Below are 21,209 nucleotides of genomic sequence, written 5' to 3'. Positions count from 1 at the left end.
TCTCTTTCAATTGGTTTCTCATTTCTTTCTTGAAAATGGTCTGTGTAACTTTTCTGCCTATTCTGCCATCTTGTCAGAAATCTCTCATTTTCTTTTCTTCTGGAAACTTCTTGTTTCTTAATGATAATGTCCGGTGTCTATATTAAGCAAGATCGTTTACAAAAGTTGGAGTGCTCTTTGAGCAAGTTTTGGCTCTTGCCAGCTTCCTCCTCCATTTCCTCAATTAATTCCAACTGCACTGAGCTGCTGTTCTGTGCTCTCAAGTTGATTCCGAACCATGGCAACCCCATGCGACAGAGCAGAGCTGCCCACTGAATTTCCCAGGCTGTAATTTTTACAGGTGCTGATCACCAGCTTCTTTCTCCTGTGGAGCTACTAGGTAGGTTCAAGCCACTGATCTTTTAGCAGCTGAGTACTGACCCACTGTACCACCAGGGTTCCTTCACACTAAACTAAATGCCTACATCATTCAGATGTGCTTCTAGAATTGGAATTCCATGGGGAAGTCTTTTAGTCAAGAATGCTTTCATCTATTAAAATGTAGTGGGCACTCACTTTTCTTCTGGAAAATGCAGTAGCTGTTAACCAAAATCTCTTGGAAAAAAGAGTTAAGTCAATATGGCCAGGTTGAGAAGGAATGGTTTATATAGGGGAATTAGCAGAGTTTCCAAGCTGAAGAGCAGAGAAAATATGTCTGGACTTAGAGCTGGAAGACCAGAGTCTTGACTTTGCTCTGTCATTTGCTATTTTATGAACTTGCAAATCATAAAATAGCTCTGAAGTTCTGCTTTCTTATGTGTAAATTAGGGTTACAATGCCAACCTCACAGGGTGCTACTGACATAGGAGATGAAGCTATCTGCAAACACTCTGAAAGCCACCCATGCCTCTCTCTTCAGGATCAATTGGAATCCTGTGGAAAAAAACCAAAAACCAAGTTCACTGCCGTTGAGTCAATTCAACTCATAGCAACCCCTCCTTGGGTTTCTGAGGCGGTATCTCTACAGATGTAGATTGACCAATCTTCCTTCCGGGGAGTGGCTGGTGGGTTTGAACCACCGACCTTCTGGTTAGTAGTCAAAAGCAGTGAAGAGAATTCTACTACTGAAGCACCACCGCCCTCAGTGGCCCAGATAAATAGGTGGTTTCCTTTTGAAAAAAACTCAGTTGATCTTGGGCTGAGGATTCAGGAGTTGGGGGTGGATAAACATAAACATCTGGTGTGCACTTTCCTTTTTTTTGAGGGGGTACATAAACTGGATTTTTCAGTATCTGTTCAAATAAATTTGGATTGAATCTTGCTCTTATGAGAAAGCAGAAATAACTCATATTGCAAATAGCATTTTTCTATTTACAGATATATTTTGAACAATGCCTTTCAGTCTCATAATTTCAACCATTTAGTACACAGATTTAAGAAAATGATATCTGAATCATCCTAAATAGAACAAAGGAAAGAGAGAAAGTAACACAGCAGAAATAAGATCAAGAAAGCTCCAATCCTGGGAATCTCAGTCTTAGAAAGAAATGCAAATTCCTAATAAAAGGGGATTTTCTAGCTTTATTTAATAACTCTGAATGCTAACATATTATTCTTTTGGGTAAGTTTTAAAATGAAACAAGGCATTGAAAAATTAACTGCTAGGGTTTAAGATTTATTTTAAAGTATTTTAAAATTCCAATAACTGAAAAATCACAGCTCAAAAAAAAATCAATATTAAAACAAATATTGAAAAATAAATTTTGGATTGGTCTTTTGTTAAATGTCCTTGCTGTTATGAAGAGTGCAAGCCAAGGGAGCCAGGAATGACCAACACTATACAATTCACCTCCAATTTGCAGAAATCCCAGCTTACCTGAATATTGAGCTGCACCTTTTCCATTTCCACACCCAGGAATTTTGCTCTGACGTCAAAGATGCCCACATCTTCAGTAGACATGATATCAAATGTAACATTTTTAAACCTGATGAAGAAAGGAACATTATAAATTATAAATATATGCTTAAACCAGGAACCAAATTAACAGAATCCCACATTACCATTCTTAGTGAATGATCTCTTGGGAAAATTCTAAGGACATTACAAAAAACTTCCCATTATCTTTACCCCCCATTTTCAATTTTGGGCAAGAAGAATACCAAGTAGAGAGCAACTAGTTGTGACTGTTAACTAGTAGTTTATCTCATTCACTTTAATATCTCAACACCAAAGTGTTCTCATCCCATCTCAATGTGCTCCCCCAAACACCATGTTAGGCAGTGATTGTTGAAGATCTGTAGCTCACAGAACACTGTAGTAGGTGCTTTATTACAAAGAAATATAAGATAGAGTCTGTTTCCTTAGGGAGTATAGAACAGAGTTGAAAATTCAGGATAGTCACAGAGCATGAGAATTATATATTGACCTATATTGCTCACACAGGAGGTCTGGTGGTGTGGTGCCTCAGGCATTTGACTGCTAACCAGAAGGCTAGCGGTTCAAACCCACCAGCCACTCCTTGGAGGGAAGATTGGACAATCTACTTCTGTAGAGATACTGCTTTGGAAACCCAGGGTTGCTATGAGTTGGATCAATTTGACAACAGTGAGTTTGGTTTGGTTTGGTTTTATTGCTCACAGAAAGAGCCCTGTTGGTGCAATGGTTAAGGACTTGCCTGCAAACAAAAAGGCTGGTGGTTTCAACCCACCAAGTGGCCCTATGGGAGAAAGACCTGGTGATCTGCTTCTGTAAAGATTATGGCCTAGAAAATCCTAGGGGGTTGCTATGGGTCAAAAATCAACTCAACAGAACCCAACAACTGTGCACAGGCCAGCCGAGCATTTCAGATGATGACTTTTATAGGAACTTTGAAGAGGAAGAGTGTTTTCTCTTAGTTGGTGTAGTTAAGAGTAGGTGTCAAACTTTCACCTAAAATGCAATATAATATTTAAAAAAACAAAACAACCCCAGAAGACTTCATGAGAGAAATAGAAGCCACATCTCAAGGGGAAGGTAGGCTTTCGAGAGGCGGTACAGGCCAGTGAATGTGGCTTCAGTCAAGACAAAGAACAAGGAAGTGATGCAGTCAGGGGTTCATGATCCCCTTAAAATGGCAAGCCCTCAGTTCCTGGTCTGGGGCTGTGAAGCAGGGTTTCTGGTTCCTCCTCCACACCAAATACACACACTAACTGGGCACTGTCTCAAGGGCTGGCACATTAAGTCTGTGGTTTTGAAAGTACAAAGGCCTTGTTTTACAATTGTAGATAACTCTCATCTACCAAGTCTGAAAGACACCCTTTCACTCTAACTGCTATGACTCAGTTCATTTACAAGGAAAATGAGAGGCTCCCATAGTCGAACACATTAGACCAGCCATGAGAACATGGTCATTTAAGCAGCACTTCACACGACTCACAGCACCAGATGCTAATGGCTGATGGAAAGACTAGAGATTACAATACATGTATTTTCCCCTGTCATCTGTAATCAAGGATAAGCTTTGATAGACCAAGTGAAGGCCACGGGAAACCAAACTATGTGAGCCAGACTCTGTGATCCGATTAGAGGATATGCTTGTTTTGTGCAGCCTCCAGGTGCTACTCACTGGTTGGTTTGGAGATCATCTATCCCCAACAGGACACCCTTCTCATGCAGCCTTGCTGCAGTGTACTTCACAAGCTTTGCTCTCTTTGGCCCTTTGGGTTCTCCTTTTCCATCGAGTTTAATTGATCTCCGAGTATTTCTGACAAAGTAAGAACAAACCACTGGTCATCATGGTGGCAAACTCAGCTGCTTCTGCTAGTAGCTACCCATGCCCAAAGGGGATAACACTGTTTATACCTGGTCCCATTGCATGGGGCATGCAACTTGGTATTTTCTGATGTTGTTGTTGTTATGTGCTGTTGAGTTGGACACGACTCATAGTGACCCCTCCTTGGGTTGCCGAGGCAGTATCACTATGGAAGTAGATTGCCCAACCTTCCTTCTAAGGAGTGGCTGGTGGATTTGAACCGCCAGCCCTCTGGTTAGCAGTCAAGTGTCGCAGGCACTATGCTACCAGAGCTCCCTTATTTTCTGATAGTAACTGACAATTTTCCCTATGCAATAAAAGCTCACTATTGAACTACTTAGGAGCTCTGGTAGCATAGTGCCAAAGATGCTTGACTGCTAACCAGAAGGCTGGCGGTTCAAACCCACTAGCCACTCCTCAGAAGGAAGATGGGGCAATCTACTTCCATAGTGATACTGCCTTGGAAACCCAAGGAGGGATTGCTACTTGATGGCACATAACAACAACAACAACAACAACAACAACAACAACAACAATCATACTTGTGAGGCTGGTACCTCAATTCTCACCTCAAAGATGAGAAAGAATCAGAACTCAAATCTAGATCACCTCATTTCAGAGCTTGTATAAAATGTGTCAAAGGAGTTGTAATAGATAAATGATACAAACCCCTAATACATTTATTTTTACTGAAAATTAGCTTTACTGCAACACATATCTATCGTATAAAGATAAATTACAGGCCCTGAATGAGAGAATACAAATTCAGAACTAGTGGGACACAAATAAATGAGGCTTAAATTTGATTATTTTCCTTCACCAAACTTCTGTGATTAATTCAATTGATTTTTTCATACAGCATCATTTCCTAAGGCCAAACTGACTACAAATATTATTTGAAAATGTATTACATATTTAAATAGATAATTAAATTTTGATTACATATTGACTCTAGTCTGGTGATAATAATTATGAGCAAAGAACTCTCATTAAAATTGTGTATGTAATGTTATAATTTATATGCCAAATTCTGCCTTTTGTGTCAACAATGATTTTTTCCATATTATTTTTTAAAATTTTACTGTGATAAAGCATATGTAATGAAACTTCTCATTTAAACCAGTTTTAAGTACAAAAGGTAGTGGTGTTACATTCACAATGTTGTACAACCATCAGTGTTCTTTATTCCCTAGGCGTTTTTATCACTCTGAACAGAAACTCTGTACCCATTAAGCAAGAACTCCCATTCCTCCTCCTTCCTACTGACTTTGTGTCTTTATGCATTTGCCTGTTTTAGATATTTCATTTTAATGGGATCATACAATATTTACCCTAATAACAATTTTTTTATAATCACCGAGCAATTTAAAAGGAGCCCTGATGGCTCAGTGGTTAAAAACACTTGGCTGCTAACTAAAAGGTTGGTTGTTCGAACTCACCAGCTGTTCCACAGGAGAAAGATGTGGCAGTCTGTGTCCATAAAGACTTACAGCCTTGGAAACCCTATGGGTCAGTTCTACTCTGCTCTGTAGTGTTGCTGTGAGTTGGAATTGACTTGATAGCACTGTGTTTTGGGTTTAAGCAATATTAAACCACAAGCTTCTCTGTACAATTAGCAAACATCTGGCCTTACCTAATACTATCAAGCATATAAAAAATTTATTATAAATATTCCAAAAACAAGAGTAGTTTTTACTTTTCATAGCAGCATTTAAAAATATCCTTGACCAAACAACATAAAAGGAATAACTATAGTGCTTCTCTAGGAGCTCTGGTGGCTTAATGCCTAAGGCATTTGACTACTAACCAGAAGGTTGGTGGTTCAAACCAGGGCATGGAGATGCGTTTATAGTGCTTCTCTAAGTGTTAAAGCTATTTGCCTAAAAACACAAAAGGGTAAGGAAACCACTTTACTTCCATTGCTGATGTGAGCAAAAAGCTTCCAAGTTCATTTCTGGCTTCTCATTTCACAGTGGCTGATAATAAAATAGAGCTTCTAATTTCAGATTATAAAATAAAGCAAAAAGTGTGCTTACAAACCCAACTAAAAAGTCTAGGAGTATAGAAGAATCGATAGTCTGTATAAATTAGGACATTACAAGCAAACAGAAACACAATTGTAACTTACTTTCTATTCAAGTTGTCTAAGCAAGTCTTTATGTAGGTGTCATAATAATTAATTTGTTCTGCATAGAATGCTGCCTTCTCATTCAGAGCTTTCAGGGTTTGCTGAAGTTTTGACAATTCGGCTTTTCGAAGCTTGCGATAGATTCTTTGATTCCGAATATCCTAAAACGACAAGTAAAAGCTATCACATGAGATTTAGGCAGAAATTCCCTTTACAACATTGACAATTTTGGGCAAGAAGTACACCAAGTAGAGAGCAACTAGTTGTGACTGTTAACTAGTAGTTTATCTCATTCACCTTAATCTCTCAACACCGAAGTGTTCTCATCTTTTCTTACTTCAGAACAGAAAAATGTCCGTATTTCGTTTTAAGAGACTTGCTAAGGTTATTATCTTTTTTCTTGATGGAAAAGCTAAGAAATAATTTTAGAATGATCATACAATTAGTTCAAGGAAAGTAGTGTTTAAAAAGAGGCACAAAAAACTATCAGGAAATATATAATTTCTGTAGAATACTTCGAGCATTTCACTTTGAAGAATGCCTTTAAATTGAAAATGTATTTATTTTAGAAATATGTTAAAAACAAAACAAAAAAACCTTTTATAATCTGCAAGTATTTCTCCAGGTTTTATAAAAGTAACAACTGGCTCTCAAGAATGAAAAGACTCAATAGTGAACACTGTTACTTGTATTTAAATAGAATCCCTAGAATATAAAGTTGCCCAAACTGCTTACAGCCTAATAAGAGCTATGCCACATTTAAATTTACGGACATCTGATTATTTTTTTTTAATGAAGTATTTCATTTAAGAAAATGGTGCCTGGCTAGTATATTTTTCCTTGGTGCGTAAATCAAAATCCATTTCCCTGGAGATCTATAAAGACATATATTTATGTGACCAAAATCTCTATGAAATAGGATCTAGTTTTGATGGATGACTTCATGATAGCCTTTTTCTTTTTTTAAAGGCAAAAGAATTAATTTGTGTACCTCATTTTTTTTTTTTAAAGAAATATTTCCTACCCCAAAGCTATAGAAAGAAACGCCCTTTTCCTTTCAGCAGTCTGGGGTAGGAGGAATAAGCTTACTGCCAGAATTGACCATAATTTTCCACGGAAGAATGAAGGTGAATACAGTGCCCTCCCAGAAGTGAGCATATTTCTTTTTTTCTGATCATTTAAACTGTCTTTAACTTCTAGACTCATATGAATTTTCAAATTTGGGTAAAAAGGATGAAAAGTCCTTTTATCCCAAATATATACTTCCTTATCTTTAACAAACAGATCACAGCCACTTCCTGTACTGTTTCCTTTGTCCTTGCACTAATTTGAGATCCTTTTCTCAGAAGTTTCTCAAGTGTAAAAATATGGGATGAGAAAACAGAAATTAATCTTTAAGTCCAAACTGTACTTATGCTAAATTGCTTAGAGACAAATTCTCAGGGACACAGAATCACTATCTCAATGGCAGGTCCTAATAGCACACAGACTATATGACAACTGACAATTTATGTGAGAACTCTTTTAAGGTGTCATTTTGAAAGCTAGCAGGCACTGTGGAAAGGTGTAGACCAAACTTGTCACATCTATTTTCTGAGCATTTCTTTTCTGGTATGCTTCAATTCTAATAATTTGCGGGGATGTAATTATTCTCTATGAAAAGTCATCAACCACTTAGAAATTAAAAAAAAAAAAAAAAATCTGTAATACTGTAGAGGGTAGGGACCAAGCTGTATACATCTGAGTCCCTTATGTCACCTCACAGAATGCCCAACATGTGACTGGTGATGAGCAAGTGTGTGCTACATGAAGAAGAAAGAATACTGTTCCAAAAACCTTGGCAATCTCATTGAGAACATCTTGGTATTTATTTTTGGATGACACGTGTCCAGTCTGTTCCAATGTCCGGAGATTCCTCTGGATTTTCCTCTTCTTCTGCTCAAGAGGCAGTTGTGCGTCTTCAATCATGAACTGGCTATGCTTCATTTCTTCTGGCGTTCTGGAATCTATAATGGCACGGCTCAACATGTCTTTTGTGTGATCTAGTTCCTGCAAAGGGAATGTCAAGATGTTGATTATTCTCTGACCCCCTAATCTTACCCATTCAGAAGCTACACGAGGCAAGTTAATGTCAAAATGAAAGAAGTGAGCAACCCTAAACCCGAAGACCAGAACCAGAATATTCTTTACGGGTTTCAAAATAGGTTTCTGGAAAGGAATTATATCAACTTTTTGAGAAACACAGCAACAATTGCAGGCTTAATTTGGGTAAAATTCTAAATAGCTGATTTACTGCTAAGGTGGACAAACCGTTACAAAGCTATTTTGTAATTCCCTTAGATGCATGGACTTTAATTCCTGGATATTCCAGCTGAGGAAACCAAAATTAGATTATCTGTTAAAATGTGGCTACGAGAACCCTGAACATCCAGAATTGAACTAAACTTGTCACACCTGAGCCATATTCATGGTGCTTCACAAGCCAGTGCAACAGTCAGTCAGTCAGTGAGAGACCTATTTCTGATAAGCGCATCATTCTCAAATTATCATCGCCAAAAAACTCACAGGGTTTCTTTGAGCCAAAGGGAATCAGAATATTCTGATGTAGTAAGTTCTCAATTACATGATAAATGAATGAATGAATGAATATGATCTGGATAACTTGTTCAAGAAAACACTAACAAAAAGAAGACTGATAATTTGTCCATTTCATTGTATTGGACATTTGACTAATCCAATTAATGAAGTGTAAGGATGTAATCTAAGGCACTTGACTGCTAACCAGAAGGCTGGCGGTTCAAACCCACCAGCCACTCCTCAGAAGGAAGGTTGGGCAATCTACTTCCGTACTGATACTGCCTGGGAAACCCAAGGAGGGGTCACTATGAGTCAGGTCCGACTCGATGGCACATAACAACAACAACAACAAGAAGGATGTAATTATTATTTGACACAGTAATATTAGACATACAATGAAAAGGTCAATATCATGGAAACAGGGGCCATTTATGAGATCAGCAGTAAACAACAATAATAGCAGCAGTCCCCAACATTACTGAGTACCTAGTATGTACTGGGTACTGTTCTATCCACTTAACATGTTTTAACTAATTAAATCCTACCTGTAGTTACTGTTATTATTATTATTCCCATTTTACAGTTGAGGAAACTGAGGCACAGAAACATTTCCAAGTACCTAAAATTACACAGCTTGCAGGTCCAGAGTTAGACCAGAAACTGGCAATCTGTGTTCTTTGTTACTATGCTACATTTGAGGGGGAAAATGCAATATTCACTAAGGACTAAAAGTCTCTTATACTAAATTAATAGGATAGTCTACTCTCATTGTTTAAAAAATATTCACACATGAACAAATATCAGATAACATGAAACTTTATTTTTTATTAGAAACTGTGACAGAATGGTTTCTTGGCAACCAGTTAAATTAAGAATGATCCAGGAAAATTATATGTATCTGCTAAGAAGTAACTAATCAGATAAGTTTGTTAGCTTTTCTTTAGGGAGTCACAATGATTGGTATTAAAATGATAACAATGAAATTAACTTAATTCAGAATAAACTATACAAGGATATATTTCTAAACATGCTGATAAAAAGTTTAATGCAAAATTGTTATGAAACCTCTGTTATTTCCACCAACATAATGATGCTCTGACCCAATGGATTCAAGACTTTTGCTCATGAAGCATTTGGAAAACAGCTGTTTGAGACATTTCTTTAGTAAAGGCATGAAGTATGAAGGGGATTTTTCCACATCCTGTCAACTAAAACTCTCTTAACCAACATACCTGCCTGTCCCTTGTGTGATAAATGACCTCTATGATGAACAGAATGAGGCTCTGAAGGACCCAGTATTATCCTCCTAATAGTCTTCCCAGGTCTAATTCCTGGAATGGCAGCATAAATTCCACACTGCATTTTCTGTTTCATTTTCATTGGGTGCTACTCAGGGGTTTTAGATAGGGCTGAACTCAATGGGCCAGAATAATAGATAAAATTCCTCACTTCTAAACCCCATCAGATAAAGTTTCCCTGAGATAACAGTAAACCTTTGGCATGAAGATTTATTAAATCCACTCATATCCACTGTACTTATTATTTTGCACTCAGGTTACCTGTTGTGGAGTTGCTGGTGTCTCTAAAATTTCTGTCAATATGCTCCCTGGCTGGTTCCGGATCACATCAATTACCAGCTTTTTGGTCCTTATAAAATAAAAAAAAAGGGACAGACCGTCAGAGAGCAGCCTTGATGCACAATCATCTGCCTCTCCTGAGGGAATGCACAAACCTATACAAAAATGAAGCTTCAAAGACAGTCCCTTAAAACAGAACATCCTTGTAGAAATTCAACGTGTCTGTCCTACGGCTCCCCAAAGCTTGCAGCACTTGTTAATCAATGTCTGGGTTTTATACGCTTGAGGCAGTAGGATTAGACTGTCATTACTATGGGCACAAATATGTCAGAAGATTGCTTATCTAAATACTTTTTTCCTTCTTTTTAGACCGAGCCTCCTTTCCAATGGGCAGGAGGGGTAAGTGCTGGCGTAAGGGCCTCCTACAACAGAGGATGCAGAAATGAGAGCTAATATCCCCCTGTCCTGCCTCTAGACATATCTAACCTTCTGAGCCTGTTTAATCCAATGTAAGCCTTGAGGAGCCAGATCGACTTTCACCTTTCCCGCTCTGAGAAAGTCATGAAACAGTTTGCAGAGTAGTGGGAGTACAAGTCCTGTGGGAGCTGTGGAGGCTTCGGGCTGCCGCTAGCTGATAGCACGTAGGAGGGTGGGTGTTCACTGACCACAGGACTGACTGAAGGACTAACTAGAGTTGGTGCCTTGTCCTTGGGTGGTAGAGAATACAGGAGCTGCTCAGTAGGAATTTAAGAGCCAGAAAACTCCTCAGCAAGCACCAAAATCAAATGTTCTTTTACATCCATTCTTTACCCTAGCAACTGATCACTTCTTTCTAACAGGAGCTGTGTGTTTCAGGAACACTTCTTGAAAAAGATTTTAGCACGCCACCACATGAATGTCCCTTGAAAACGTCATGTGGGGTGAAGTAAGTCACCAAAGGACAGATATTGTATGATCTCACTTACACGAGATAAGTAAACATAAAGAAAACAAAGATTATGAGTGGTTACCGGAAATGGGAGGGAGGAGGAAAGGGGGAATTCTTAAGTTCACGCTCACAGCAGTAGAATAATTTGGAAAAAGGATAGTGGTAATGGTTGCTCAATATGAAGAATGTAATCCTTGTCAATGAATTTTGCATATAGAAATTGTTGAACTGGTAGATGTTTGTTGTTATTGTTTGCCGTCGAGTTGGACCGTTTAGGGGCGTTATTTTCACAATTAAAAAAAAATATTTGAACATAAAAGGTAAGTGGTTAAGTTTGCTCATTTTACATAAAGTGGGAATAGTATTGTCAGAAATTGCTTGCCTTCCAACAAAAGCATCAGAACATAGACAGAAGCTACATTAAAGTGCACAAAGGTCTACGTGACACCTGAAGCTTCTCTGTTATCATATCCCTATAACTGTCTGACTTCAGTTCTTTCAGAGGCGTGACGAGATACCACCAGATGATGTACGTCTTCCTACACTACAGCAGGAAATGTTTACCCAAAATGAAGATGGAAAATGAAAACAAAACACTTTTCATGTTTTGAAGCACAGGGTCAGGTCATCTGTTCCCAAATGACACAATATATCCTCAAAGTTAAATCTAAATATGTTACTTCTGAAAATAGACTAAAAATTCAACAAATCATCTATAAATGTTTTCTGTCATTTCCTATTTATTCTAAAGGAGCTGTGGTGGTATAACCATTAAGGCATTTGGTTCCTAACTAAAAGGTCAGTAGTTTGAACCCACCAGCTGCTCTGCAGAAGAAAGATGAGGCACTCTTCTTATGTAAAGATTTATAGCCTTGGAAACCCAATGGGGGTTGCTACGAGTTGGAATCGACTTGATGGTGGCAAGTTTGGTTTTTTGTTTTTAATATTGTAAGTGTGCTTGACAAGAATGATCACAAGACAACTTCCTTTGTTCCTTTGCCCCTGGACTTTGGAGAACCATTTTGTCTGGGCCTGAGAGCCTCATCACTGGGGATGTACAGGCTGTCTGGAAATGCACAGCTAAGTTCACCACCAGGAGTCAAAGGTGGGCACACAGTTAATTACAGACATGTAGGAGACAAGTCGGCTGTGGTTCAGAGAGCCATGTATCCTTTCCACCCCACACAACTCCCTCCTCCAATCACCACTATCAATGTATTAGACAGGAACATTGAGTTAAAAATAAACAGCTTGGATGATTTTAATAATGTAAACACAGTAACTGTTTTTTATTTGAAATCATAGCCTAGGAACTATTTATATATTTCCAAGAAGCCTCTAGCTCATATTCTTTAGAAAAGCTGTCTAATGACCAAACAACTGGAGTCACTATAGTTTGCCTCACAAAGGACAGGAATATTTATTTGTTCAGAAGTTGCTGGAGGACAAACTGTCCATGTAGCTAGCCTACTTCTCTTGGAAATTCTATTTAACGTCAGGCCTTTGGAATTCTGCACCAAACTTCTACCCTGGACATCTTATATACACTTACTCCTGACTTATGGACTAGTTCGTTCTCTGACATTGCACATTTATCACAACAAACAAACAAACAAACACTATTTAAATTACCTTAAGCCAGGTGGACCCATGCATTTTTGAAGGAGAGAGTGCCTCCCTCCTGCACCTCAAGTCCTTGATCCCTCCCATCCCATCCCTTCTCTAGTCTTGGATATGCATAAACTTAAGAGAAAGTGAGAGAGAGAGAGAGAGAGAGAGAGAGAGAGAGAGAGGGAGGGAGGGAGGGAGGGAGGGAGGGAGAAAGGCAGAGAGAGAAAAGGTCAGATACTGGGACTTTGGCCCATTAAATTGTACACAGGCTTGCCTTCACCAAATTCTGGCCACATCTGTAGGCTTGTGGCAGAGCTAAGGCTTTGGGCTTCAAGTCTGCAGCACAGAGGAGCAAAGATGGGTGGTTGGTCACTTTGCTGCAAACTCCCAAGATTTGCCTTTCCTGTGTGCTAGGATACAATGTGGGTGGAGCATGGGGGTGGGGAAGAGTGGGCAGCAGCTATAGGTGGATGGGTGGGAGTTTCCATGGAAAACAAGAACTCTGCCTTGGGTCAGGCAGGGTAGGGCGGGTCCTCTACTGGATGCAAGTCCTGGCCCAGTCAGCGCTGCCTGTGGTTTGAATGGCACAAGCTGACCTGGGCCTGTCTGCCAGAAACAAGTACAGAAGTTAAAGCACAGAGTGCAGACAACAAGCAGGGGAGGGAACAGCCCCACAAGGCGCCTCTGAAATCCTCCAAAATGACTCCTGGAGTCTGAGGAGTATTTGGTAGCTGAAGTTTTGCATAATGTTGATTTCTGTATAATGACTTGGTCTTTGGAACCTAATCTTGTTGATAAGTGACGAGCGAGTGTGGCTAGTGTATAAGTAACCATCGCTCTCATGATAGGGAACTCATTACCTCACCCTGCAGTGTACCTAATTATTAAGGGTGTTGGGGTCAGACAGATATAAGGCTGCACCTGGGCTCCTTACCAGCCTTCAGCAAATTCTAGAATCCCTATCAGATTTTTTTTTCTTTTTTCATTTATAAAATGAGACCCTCTCAGAGGATCAGAGGACTGATACTAAGATTAAATGAAAAGATACATAGAAAGCCTTTAGCTGGAGTAAGACACATGCTGAGCATGCACAAGGGCATTCTGTGCCGCCCAATATGGTAGTCACTGGTCACAGGTAGCAACTGAGCACTTGAATTGTGGCTAGTCCGAATTGAGATGTGCTGGGAGTGTAAAATATACACTGAATTTCAAAAACCTAGTATAAAAAAATCTCATAATAATTTACATTGATTACATATTGAAATGATAGTATTTTAAATATATTAGGTTAAAATACATTATTAAAATTAATTTCACCTATTTCTTTTTAAGGACCTTTAGTGATACAGTAGTTAAAGCACTTGGCTGCCAACCAAAAGGATGGCAGTTTGAACCCACCAGCTGCTCTGTGGGAGAAAGATGTGGCAGTCTGCTTCCATAAAGATTTAAAGAGTTGGAAACCCCATGACATTCTGCTCTGTCCTACAGGGTAGCTTTAAGTCAGGATGGACTGGATAGCAGTGGGTAGGGAGTGTTTGTCTTTAAAATGTAGCTTCTAGAAAATTAAAAATTACTTGCATGGCTCATATTATATTTCTTGTGGAAACTGCAGCCTTAGAACATTCCATTCTTAAACAGGAAGCTGACTCTTCAAGGCCTGCCTCCCAGTGACACCCACTCACTGGTCCTTTTTAGTCATAGGACTTCAGCACTAAGGGAGACCTTTGGGAAAAAGCCCAAACTCTTATTTTACAAATGAGGCAACTAAGACCTAGAGAGGTTAAGTGGGTAACCAGAGGTTACTTTCTAAAGTTGCAGAACACATGTCAAATTCCTCTTTCACATCATCTAAACTCATTGTGTCAAGTTGAATCCAACTCATAGCGACCGCTTGGGTTTGCGAGGCGGTATCACTATGGAAGTAGATTGTCCAACCTTTCTTCCGAGGAGTGGCTGGTGGGTTTGAACTGCCAGCCTTCTGGTTAGCAGTCAAATGCCTTAGGCATTATGCCACCAGATGTGCAGGACTGTCTTCCCAATACCTTCTATCACTTTTCTTTTTCCCAGGTGAAACTCCTTAAAATCCTTAAATCTCCTCACATGACTTGTAGTGAGGTCAGTCTTTCTCATATTTCAGTTTGCCTTTTTTTTTTTTTTTTTAAAAAAAAAACAATTTAAAGAGGTCTTTTCAAGCAGATTTGCCAAATGCAACATGACATTTGATTTCTGGACTGCTACTTGCATGGGCAGGTTGCTGATAGTAGATCCAAGAAAGATGAAATCTTTGACAACTTCATTATTTTCTCTGTTTATCATGATGTTGCTTATTGGTCCAGTTGTGTGGATTTTTGTCTTACGGTGAGGTAAAATCAATACTGAAGACTGTTGTTGTTAGGTGCCATTGAGTCATGCCTGACTCATAGCAACCCTATGCACAGCAGAATGTAACACCGCCCAGTCCTAAGCCAGCTCCATGATCCTTGCTATACTTGAGCCCATCGGCACAGCCACTGTGTCAATCCATCTCACTGAGGGCCTTCCCCTCTTTCGTCGACCCTCCACTTTACCAAGCACAACATCCTTCTTCAGGAAATGGTCCCTTCTGATAACATGACCAAAGTAGGTGAGACGAAGTCTGGCCATTCTTGCTTCCAAGGAGCATTCCGGCTGCACTTCCTCCAGGAAAGATCTGTTAGTTCTTTTAGCACTCCATGGTATTAAATACTCAGCATACTTCACCAACACCACAACTCAAAAGCATCAACTCTTCTTCCGTCTTCCTTATTCACTGTCCAGCTCTCACATGCATATGTGGCGATTGAAAATACCATGGCTCAGGTCAGACGCACCTTAGTCCTCGAAGAGACATCTTTACTCTTCAGCACTTGAAAGAGGTCCTTTGCAGCTGATTTGCCCAGTGCTTTACGTTGTCTGATGTCCTGACTGCTGCTTTCACTGGCATCAATTGTAGAAACAAGCAACGTGAAGTCTCTGACAACTTCAATCTTTTCTCCATTTATCGTGATGCTACTTATAGGGCCAGTTGTGAGGATTTTTGTTTTCTTTATATTGAGATGTAATCCACACTGCAGACTGTATTTTTCAATCTTCATCAGTATGTGCCTCAAGCCATCCTCACTTTCAGCAAGCAAAGTTGTGTCATCAGCGTATCACAGGTTGTTTAATGATTCTTCCTCCAATCCTAATACCACGTTCTTCTTCATATAGTCCAGCTTCTTGGATTATTTGCTCAGCATATAGATTGAATAAGTATGGTGAAAGGGTACAACCTTGATGTACTCCCTTCTTGATTTTTAACCATGGAGTGTCCTTTTGTTCTGTTCCAACAATAGCCCTCCTAGTCTATGTACAGGTTCCTCCTGAGTACAATCAAGTATTCTGGAATTCCCATTCTTCTCAACGATACTCATAACCTGTTATAATCTACATAATCAAATGCTTTTGCGTAGTCAATAAAACACAAGTAAACATCTTTCTGGCATTCCTTGCTTTGAGGCAAGATCCATCTGACATCAGCAATGATATCCCATGTTCCACATCCTTTCCTGAAACCAGATTGCATTTCTGGAAGTTCTCTATCAATATACTGCTGCAACCACTTTTGAATTATCTTCAGCAAGATTTTACTTGCATGCGATATTAATGATATTGTTCGATAATTTCCACATTCTGTGGGATCACCTTTCTTTGGAATGGGTACAAATATGGATCTCTTCCAGTCAGTTGGTCAGGTAGCTATCTTCCAAATCTCTTGGCATAACCAAGTGAGTGCCTCCAGTGTGGCATCTGTTTGTTGAAACATCTCAATGGGTATTACATCAATTCCTGGAGCCCTGTTCTTCGCCAATTCCTTTGGTGCTGATTTGACTTCTTCCTTCAATACCATTGGTTGTTGATCATATGCCACCTCCTGAAATGGATGAACACTGACCAATTCTTTTTGGTACAGTGACTCTGTGTATCCTTTCCATCTTCTTTTGATGCTTCCTGAATCATTCAATATTTTGCCCATAGAATCTTTCAATATTGCAACTTGAAGCTTAAATTTTTTCCTCAGTTCTTTCAGTTTGAGAAATGCCAAGCATGTTCTTCCCTTTTGGTTTTATACCTCCAGGTCTTTGCACATTTCATTATAGTAATTGGTTCTGTCTGCTTGAGCTGCTCTTTGAAATCTTCTGTTCAGCTCTTTTATCTTGTCATTTCTCTCATTTGCTTTAGCTACTCTCTGTTCAAGGGCAAGTTTCAAACTCTTTTCTGATATCCATTTTGGCCTTTTTTCCTTTCTTGCCTTTTTAATGACCTCTTGCTTTCTTCATGGATATATTGTTGATGTCATCCCACAATTCTTCTGTTTTTTGGTCACTGGTGTTCAGTGTATCAAATCTGTTCTTTAGATGGTCTCTAAATTCAGGAGGGATATAAACAAGGCCATAATTTGGCTTTCATGGATTCTTTTCATTGTCTTCAATTTCAACTTGAACTTGCATATGAGCAGTTGATGGCAGTTCCTGCCCTTGCTTTGGCTGAAGATATTGAGCTTCTCCATCACCTTTTGCCACAGGTGTAGTCAATCTGATTCCTGTGTACTCCATCTGGTGAAGTCTACATGTATAGCCAATGTTTGTGTGGTTGAAAAAAGGTATTTGCAATGAATAAGTCATTAGTCTTGCAAAATTCTATCCTGTGATCTTCAGCCTTATTTCTGTCACCAAGGTCAAATTTTCCAAATACTAGTGATTCTTCTTTGTTTCCCATTTTTGCATTCCAGTCACCAGTGATAATTAACACATCTTGATTGCACATTCGGTCAATTTCAGACTGCAGAAGTTGATAAAAATCTTCAATTTCCTCATCTTTGGCTTTGGTAGTTGGTACATAAATTTGAATAATAGTTGTATTAACTGGTGTTCCTTGTAGGTGTATGGATATTATCCTATCACTGACAGCATTGTACTTCAGGACATATCTTGAAATATCCTTTTTGCCATGCCATTCCTATTCAAACTGTCATTCCTGACACAGTAGATCATATGGTTCTCTGATTCAAAATGGCTAAAACCAGTCCATTTCAGCTCACTAATGCCTAGGATATCAATCTTTATGCATTCCATTTCATTTTTGACATTTTCCAATTTTCCTAGATTTATATTTTGTATATTCCATGTTCCAATCATTAATGGATGTTTGCAGCTGTTTCTCCTCAATTTGAGTCTTGCCACATCAGCAAATGGAGGTCTCAAAAGTTTTACCTTATCCAGATCAGTAAGGCTGGTTCTACTCTGATGATGCAGCTCTTTCCCAGTCATATTTTGAAAGCCTTCTGACCTAAGGGGCATGTCCTCCTGCACTGCACTGGACAATGTTTCCGGGCTATTCATAAAGTTGCACAGTAACGTATCAGACAGTGTTTCTCTGTTATCCATAAGTTTTTTTTCCCTAGTCAATTATTTGAGAAGTGAATGGTCTCTTCTTTCTTACTAGTCTATCTCAGTCTGTAAGCTATTTCGAAACCTATGTACCATGTGCAACACTGCTGGCATTTGAAACACTGGTAGCACAGCCTCCAGCCTCACAGCAATGTGAAAACTACCACAGTATGACAAACTGACAGACAAGTTTGTCCCCCTTAGTTGTTCAAAACCTCTCTGCTTCCTGCCTCTTGGGGGTGGGGCCTGTGTCCCTCCCTTTACCTAAGCTCCCTGCCACTCAATCTGGCTTTCCCCAGCTTTTCTCTGCCCTCCCCCCCCCCCTTACCTGGATTCCTCTGCTGCTTGCTCCCTCTGTCCTGGATGCACTGGCTTTCCTTTCCTTCCCCCCCCCCGCTTCCTGCTTCTTGGGGGTTAGGGCCTGTGTCCCTCCACTAACCTGAGCTCCCTGCCCTTGGTCTGGCCTTGCGTTCCCCTGCTTTTCTTTTCCCTGCTTCCTGCCTCTTAGGGAGTGGAGCCCGTGTCCCTCCTCTTACCTGAGCTCCCTGCCGCTTGGTCTGGCATCCAGCAGCTTTTCACTGAAGACTGTAGTCTTTGATTATTCATCACAACTGTGCTCAATTTCAGATGTTGGTAAATGAGACCCCAAGGTACATGTAAGCTAATTTGGTACCTTGGTTTGACCATCCTCCTCTGTCATCTGCCTTACAGTTTGCCCAAGTTTGAAAAGGAGTATTTACAGATGCTAAAGAATAGTTCTAAAAGCTTACAATTCTAATAACATGGTTACAAATTTTTAACACCAGACCCCAAATTTTACCTTAGCCATTAAGCGCTCCTGGCAGTTTGGACCCAAAGCAAGGAAATCTTTCAGTTGAAATAATGGATACCTAAAACTGAATCATGTGTGAGGAAAATATTCTTAAGAGATGACAACTTAAGCATGCATGCAGCTAAGTATGATAAAAACCCACAAATATTGTCTTTCACTTAAACACAAACTTACTGGAAAAACAAGATTAATAAAGGCCATATGGGCCACGTATTTGAATTTGAGCCACAAATTATAATGAGAGAGACTTACAATCACAGTGTTCTTTAGAGTTTATAATGTGTTAACACATTATTTCTATTTGTCATCCTCAACTTCTTTCTTCTGGTATTTTATGGGTGAGGAAACATATGGTTAGGTAACTTGCTCAATGTCCTATGGCTAATAAGTGATAGACTGAGGCTATAATCCCAGGTCTTCCTAGGAACCCTCAACCAGGCTTTTTTTTTTTTTTTTTTTTAAGCTACTATGCTTGGTAGTACTGGGAAATGGCAACTGCACAAAAAAAAGATTCCCTATCCATAAACATACAGATAAGAAGTAGCAACAAAAATGTTTCTACTTATCTAATATGCGCTCTTGGGTCCCTCATTTTTATCAGTCACTCCTTTCTTTTGACCTGGAAAGATGCTAGCAGCAGTTACTCATAACTGCTCTGCTATCATTCTCATTGTTTAATCTAGGAGTCTTAAGACTGCAAAGAGCAATGACTTTCACCTCAATAAGTAATAAAACTTCATGAACAACAACAGTGTAGACTCTGGAGAATTTAAGACATGCTGAGTTTGGATCTCTGCTCCATTTAGTAGCTGAAAGACTCAGAAAAAGGTTTTTATCTGCTCTGTGTCATTTTATCTTTACTGCAAAATATAGGCAATAACTTTCTCCTCATGGGATTTCTGAGAAATTACTCTTCAAACAGTGACTGGAACACGGTTAGTACTACATGGGTGTTTGCATCTTCATCTTCATCAATGAATAATTATAAGGTTATTATAATATTAAATTTATAAGCACAGGATTAACAATGCCTGATTCTGCTATTGTAGATGCCTCATAAAGATGAGTTACACATCACTGGGAAGCTAGTGATTTCTCAGTTGAGCAAAGGGGGTGATATTTCTGATAATTCAATATAAATATGTTTAACAAGGAAGTAAAATAGTTATTTTTCTTTATTTTTTAATAGAGATTAAAGTTTATTATTGATTACCAGGAGTTGGAGGAAGGGGTGAAAAGGAGTTTTTGATTACAGTTTGTTTCTGGTGACGGGAAACTTGGCGATGATTATGGATGGTGATAGCACAACATGATAGATGTAACTGTGCAAGGATAAAATTGTATACCTGAAAAATACTGAACTGGCAAATGTGTTATATATATTTTTAGGATTGGAAAAAAAAAATACATGTCTGGGTTTAGTCCTAGTTCAAATTGATTCAGTTGGTTACTTTATGTTTAGTTTATGGTTTGCTGAAAAACATACACAGCTACTCCTCACTCAGTGACTATCTCATTACCCAACATTTCATTTTAACAATAGTAAAAAAAAAATCTACTTAATACTGATTTGGGTGATGAGAAGGGCAATGTACCAAATGTGAGAGATCAACACAGTGGCATTGAGGAAGAGGAAGACATAGAGAGGTACATAGGAGGTACAGATAACAAAGATGAACCAGTTTGCACATACAGTACTGCATTATCAGTGATGGCAAACATTGATCTATGGGTGGATAGATGAGTAAACAGGCTGAACAATTAGGTATGTCTATGCAGAGGGGAGGAGCTCTGGTTGAATAGTGCCTAAGGCACTTGACTTCTAACAAGAAGGCTGGTGGTTCCAACCCACCAGCCACTCCTCAGAAGGGAAGTTGGGCAATCCTACTTCTGTAGTGATAGTGCCTAAGAAACCCAAGTAGGGATCGCTATGAGTTGGGTCTGACTTGACAGCACACAAGAATAACATAAGAATTTTCAAGGTGTACAGTAGAGCTGACAAGGAACAAGGTTGTAGTCACCTGTTGGCCACAGCTAGCTACCCAGAGGGAGCAAGTAGTTGGACCTGTAGGCTCAGAACCATGGTCACAGGGGACATCAAGCTCAATTGACATAACACACTACACGAAAACATTGTTCTACATCTTACTTTGGTGAGTAGCGCTGGGAACTTAAAAGCTTGCTACTGGCCATCTAGATGAAATGATGGGTCTCTCCTCATCCAGAGCAAAGAAAGATGAAGAAAACCAAAGATAGATGGAAACAATTAGTCCAAGTGACTGGTACACCATATGATCCTCAGTCTATATGACTATGAGACCAGAACTAGATGGTGCCCG

The 21,209-nt window shown here is 39.3% G+C and overlaps 1 protein-coding gene across 1 annotated transcript in view; it reads right to left on the bottom strand.

The window, feature by feature from the left end:
• IQGAP2 (IQ motif containing GTPase activating protein 2) overlaps window positions 1–21,209 on the bottom strand; it is a 439,708-nt gene that overhangs the window by 2,669 nt on the left and 415,830 nt on the right. The window contains exons 31-35 of the mRNA XM_042781321.1: window positions 10,035–10,122; window positions 7,735–7,947; window positions 5,899–6,059; window positions 3,585–3,722; window positions 1,856–1,964 (exon numbers count right to left, since the gene is read on the bottom strand). Of these exons, the coding sequence (XP_042637255.1) occupies window positions 1,856–1,964; window positions 3,585–3,722; window positions 5,899–6,059; window positions 7,735–7,947; window positions 10,035–10,122 (709 nt within the window). The remainder of the gene's footprint in view (window positions 1–1,855; window positions 1,965–3,584; window positions 3,723–5,898; window positions 6,060–7,734; window positions 7,948–10,034; window positions 10,123–21,209) is intronic.

This window comes from Orycteropus afer, unplaced genomic scaffold (assembly GCF_000298275.1).
Source record: "Orycteropus afer afer isolate SDZICR_OR568_19922 unplaced genomic scaffold, OryAfe1.0 scaffold00104, whole genome shotgun sequence".
NCBI classification, from domain to species: domain Eukaryota; kingdom Metazoa; phylum Chordata; class Mammalia; order Tubulidentata; family Orycteropodidae; genus Orycteropus; species Orycteropus afer.
Note: the sequence above shows the minus strand (reverse complement) of the source record. Positions and strands in the feature narration are given on the sequence as shown.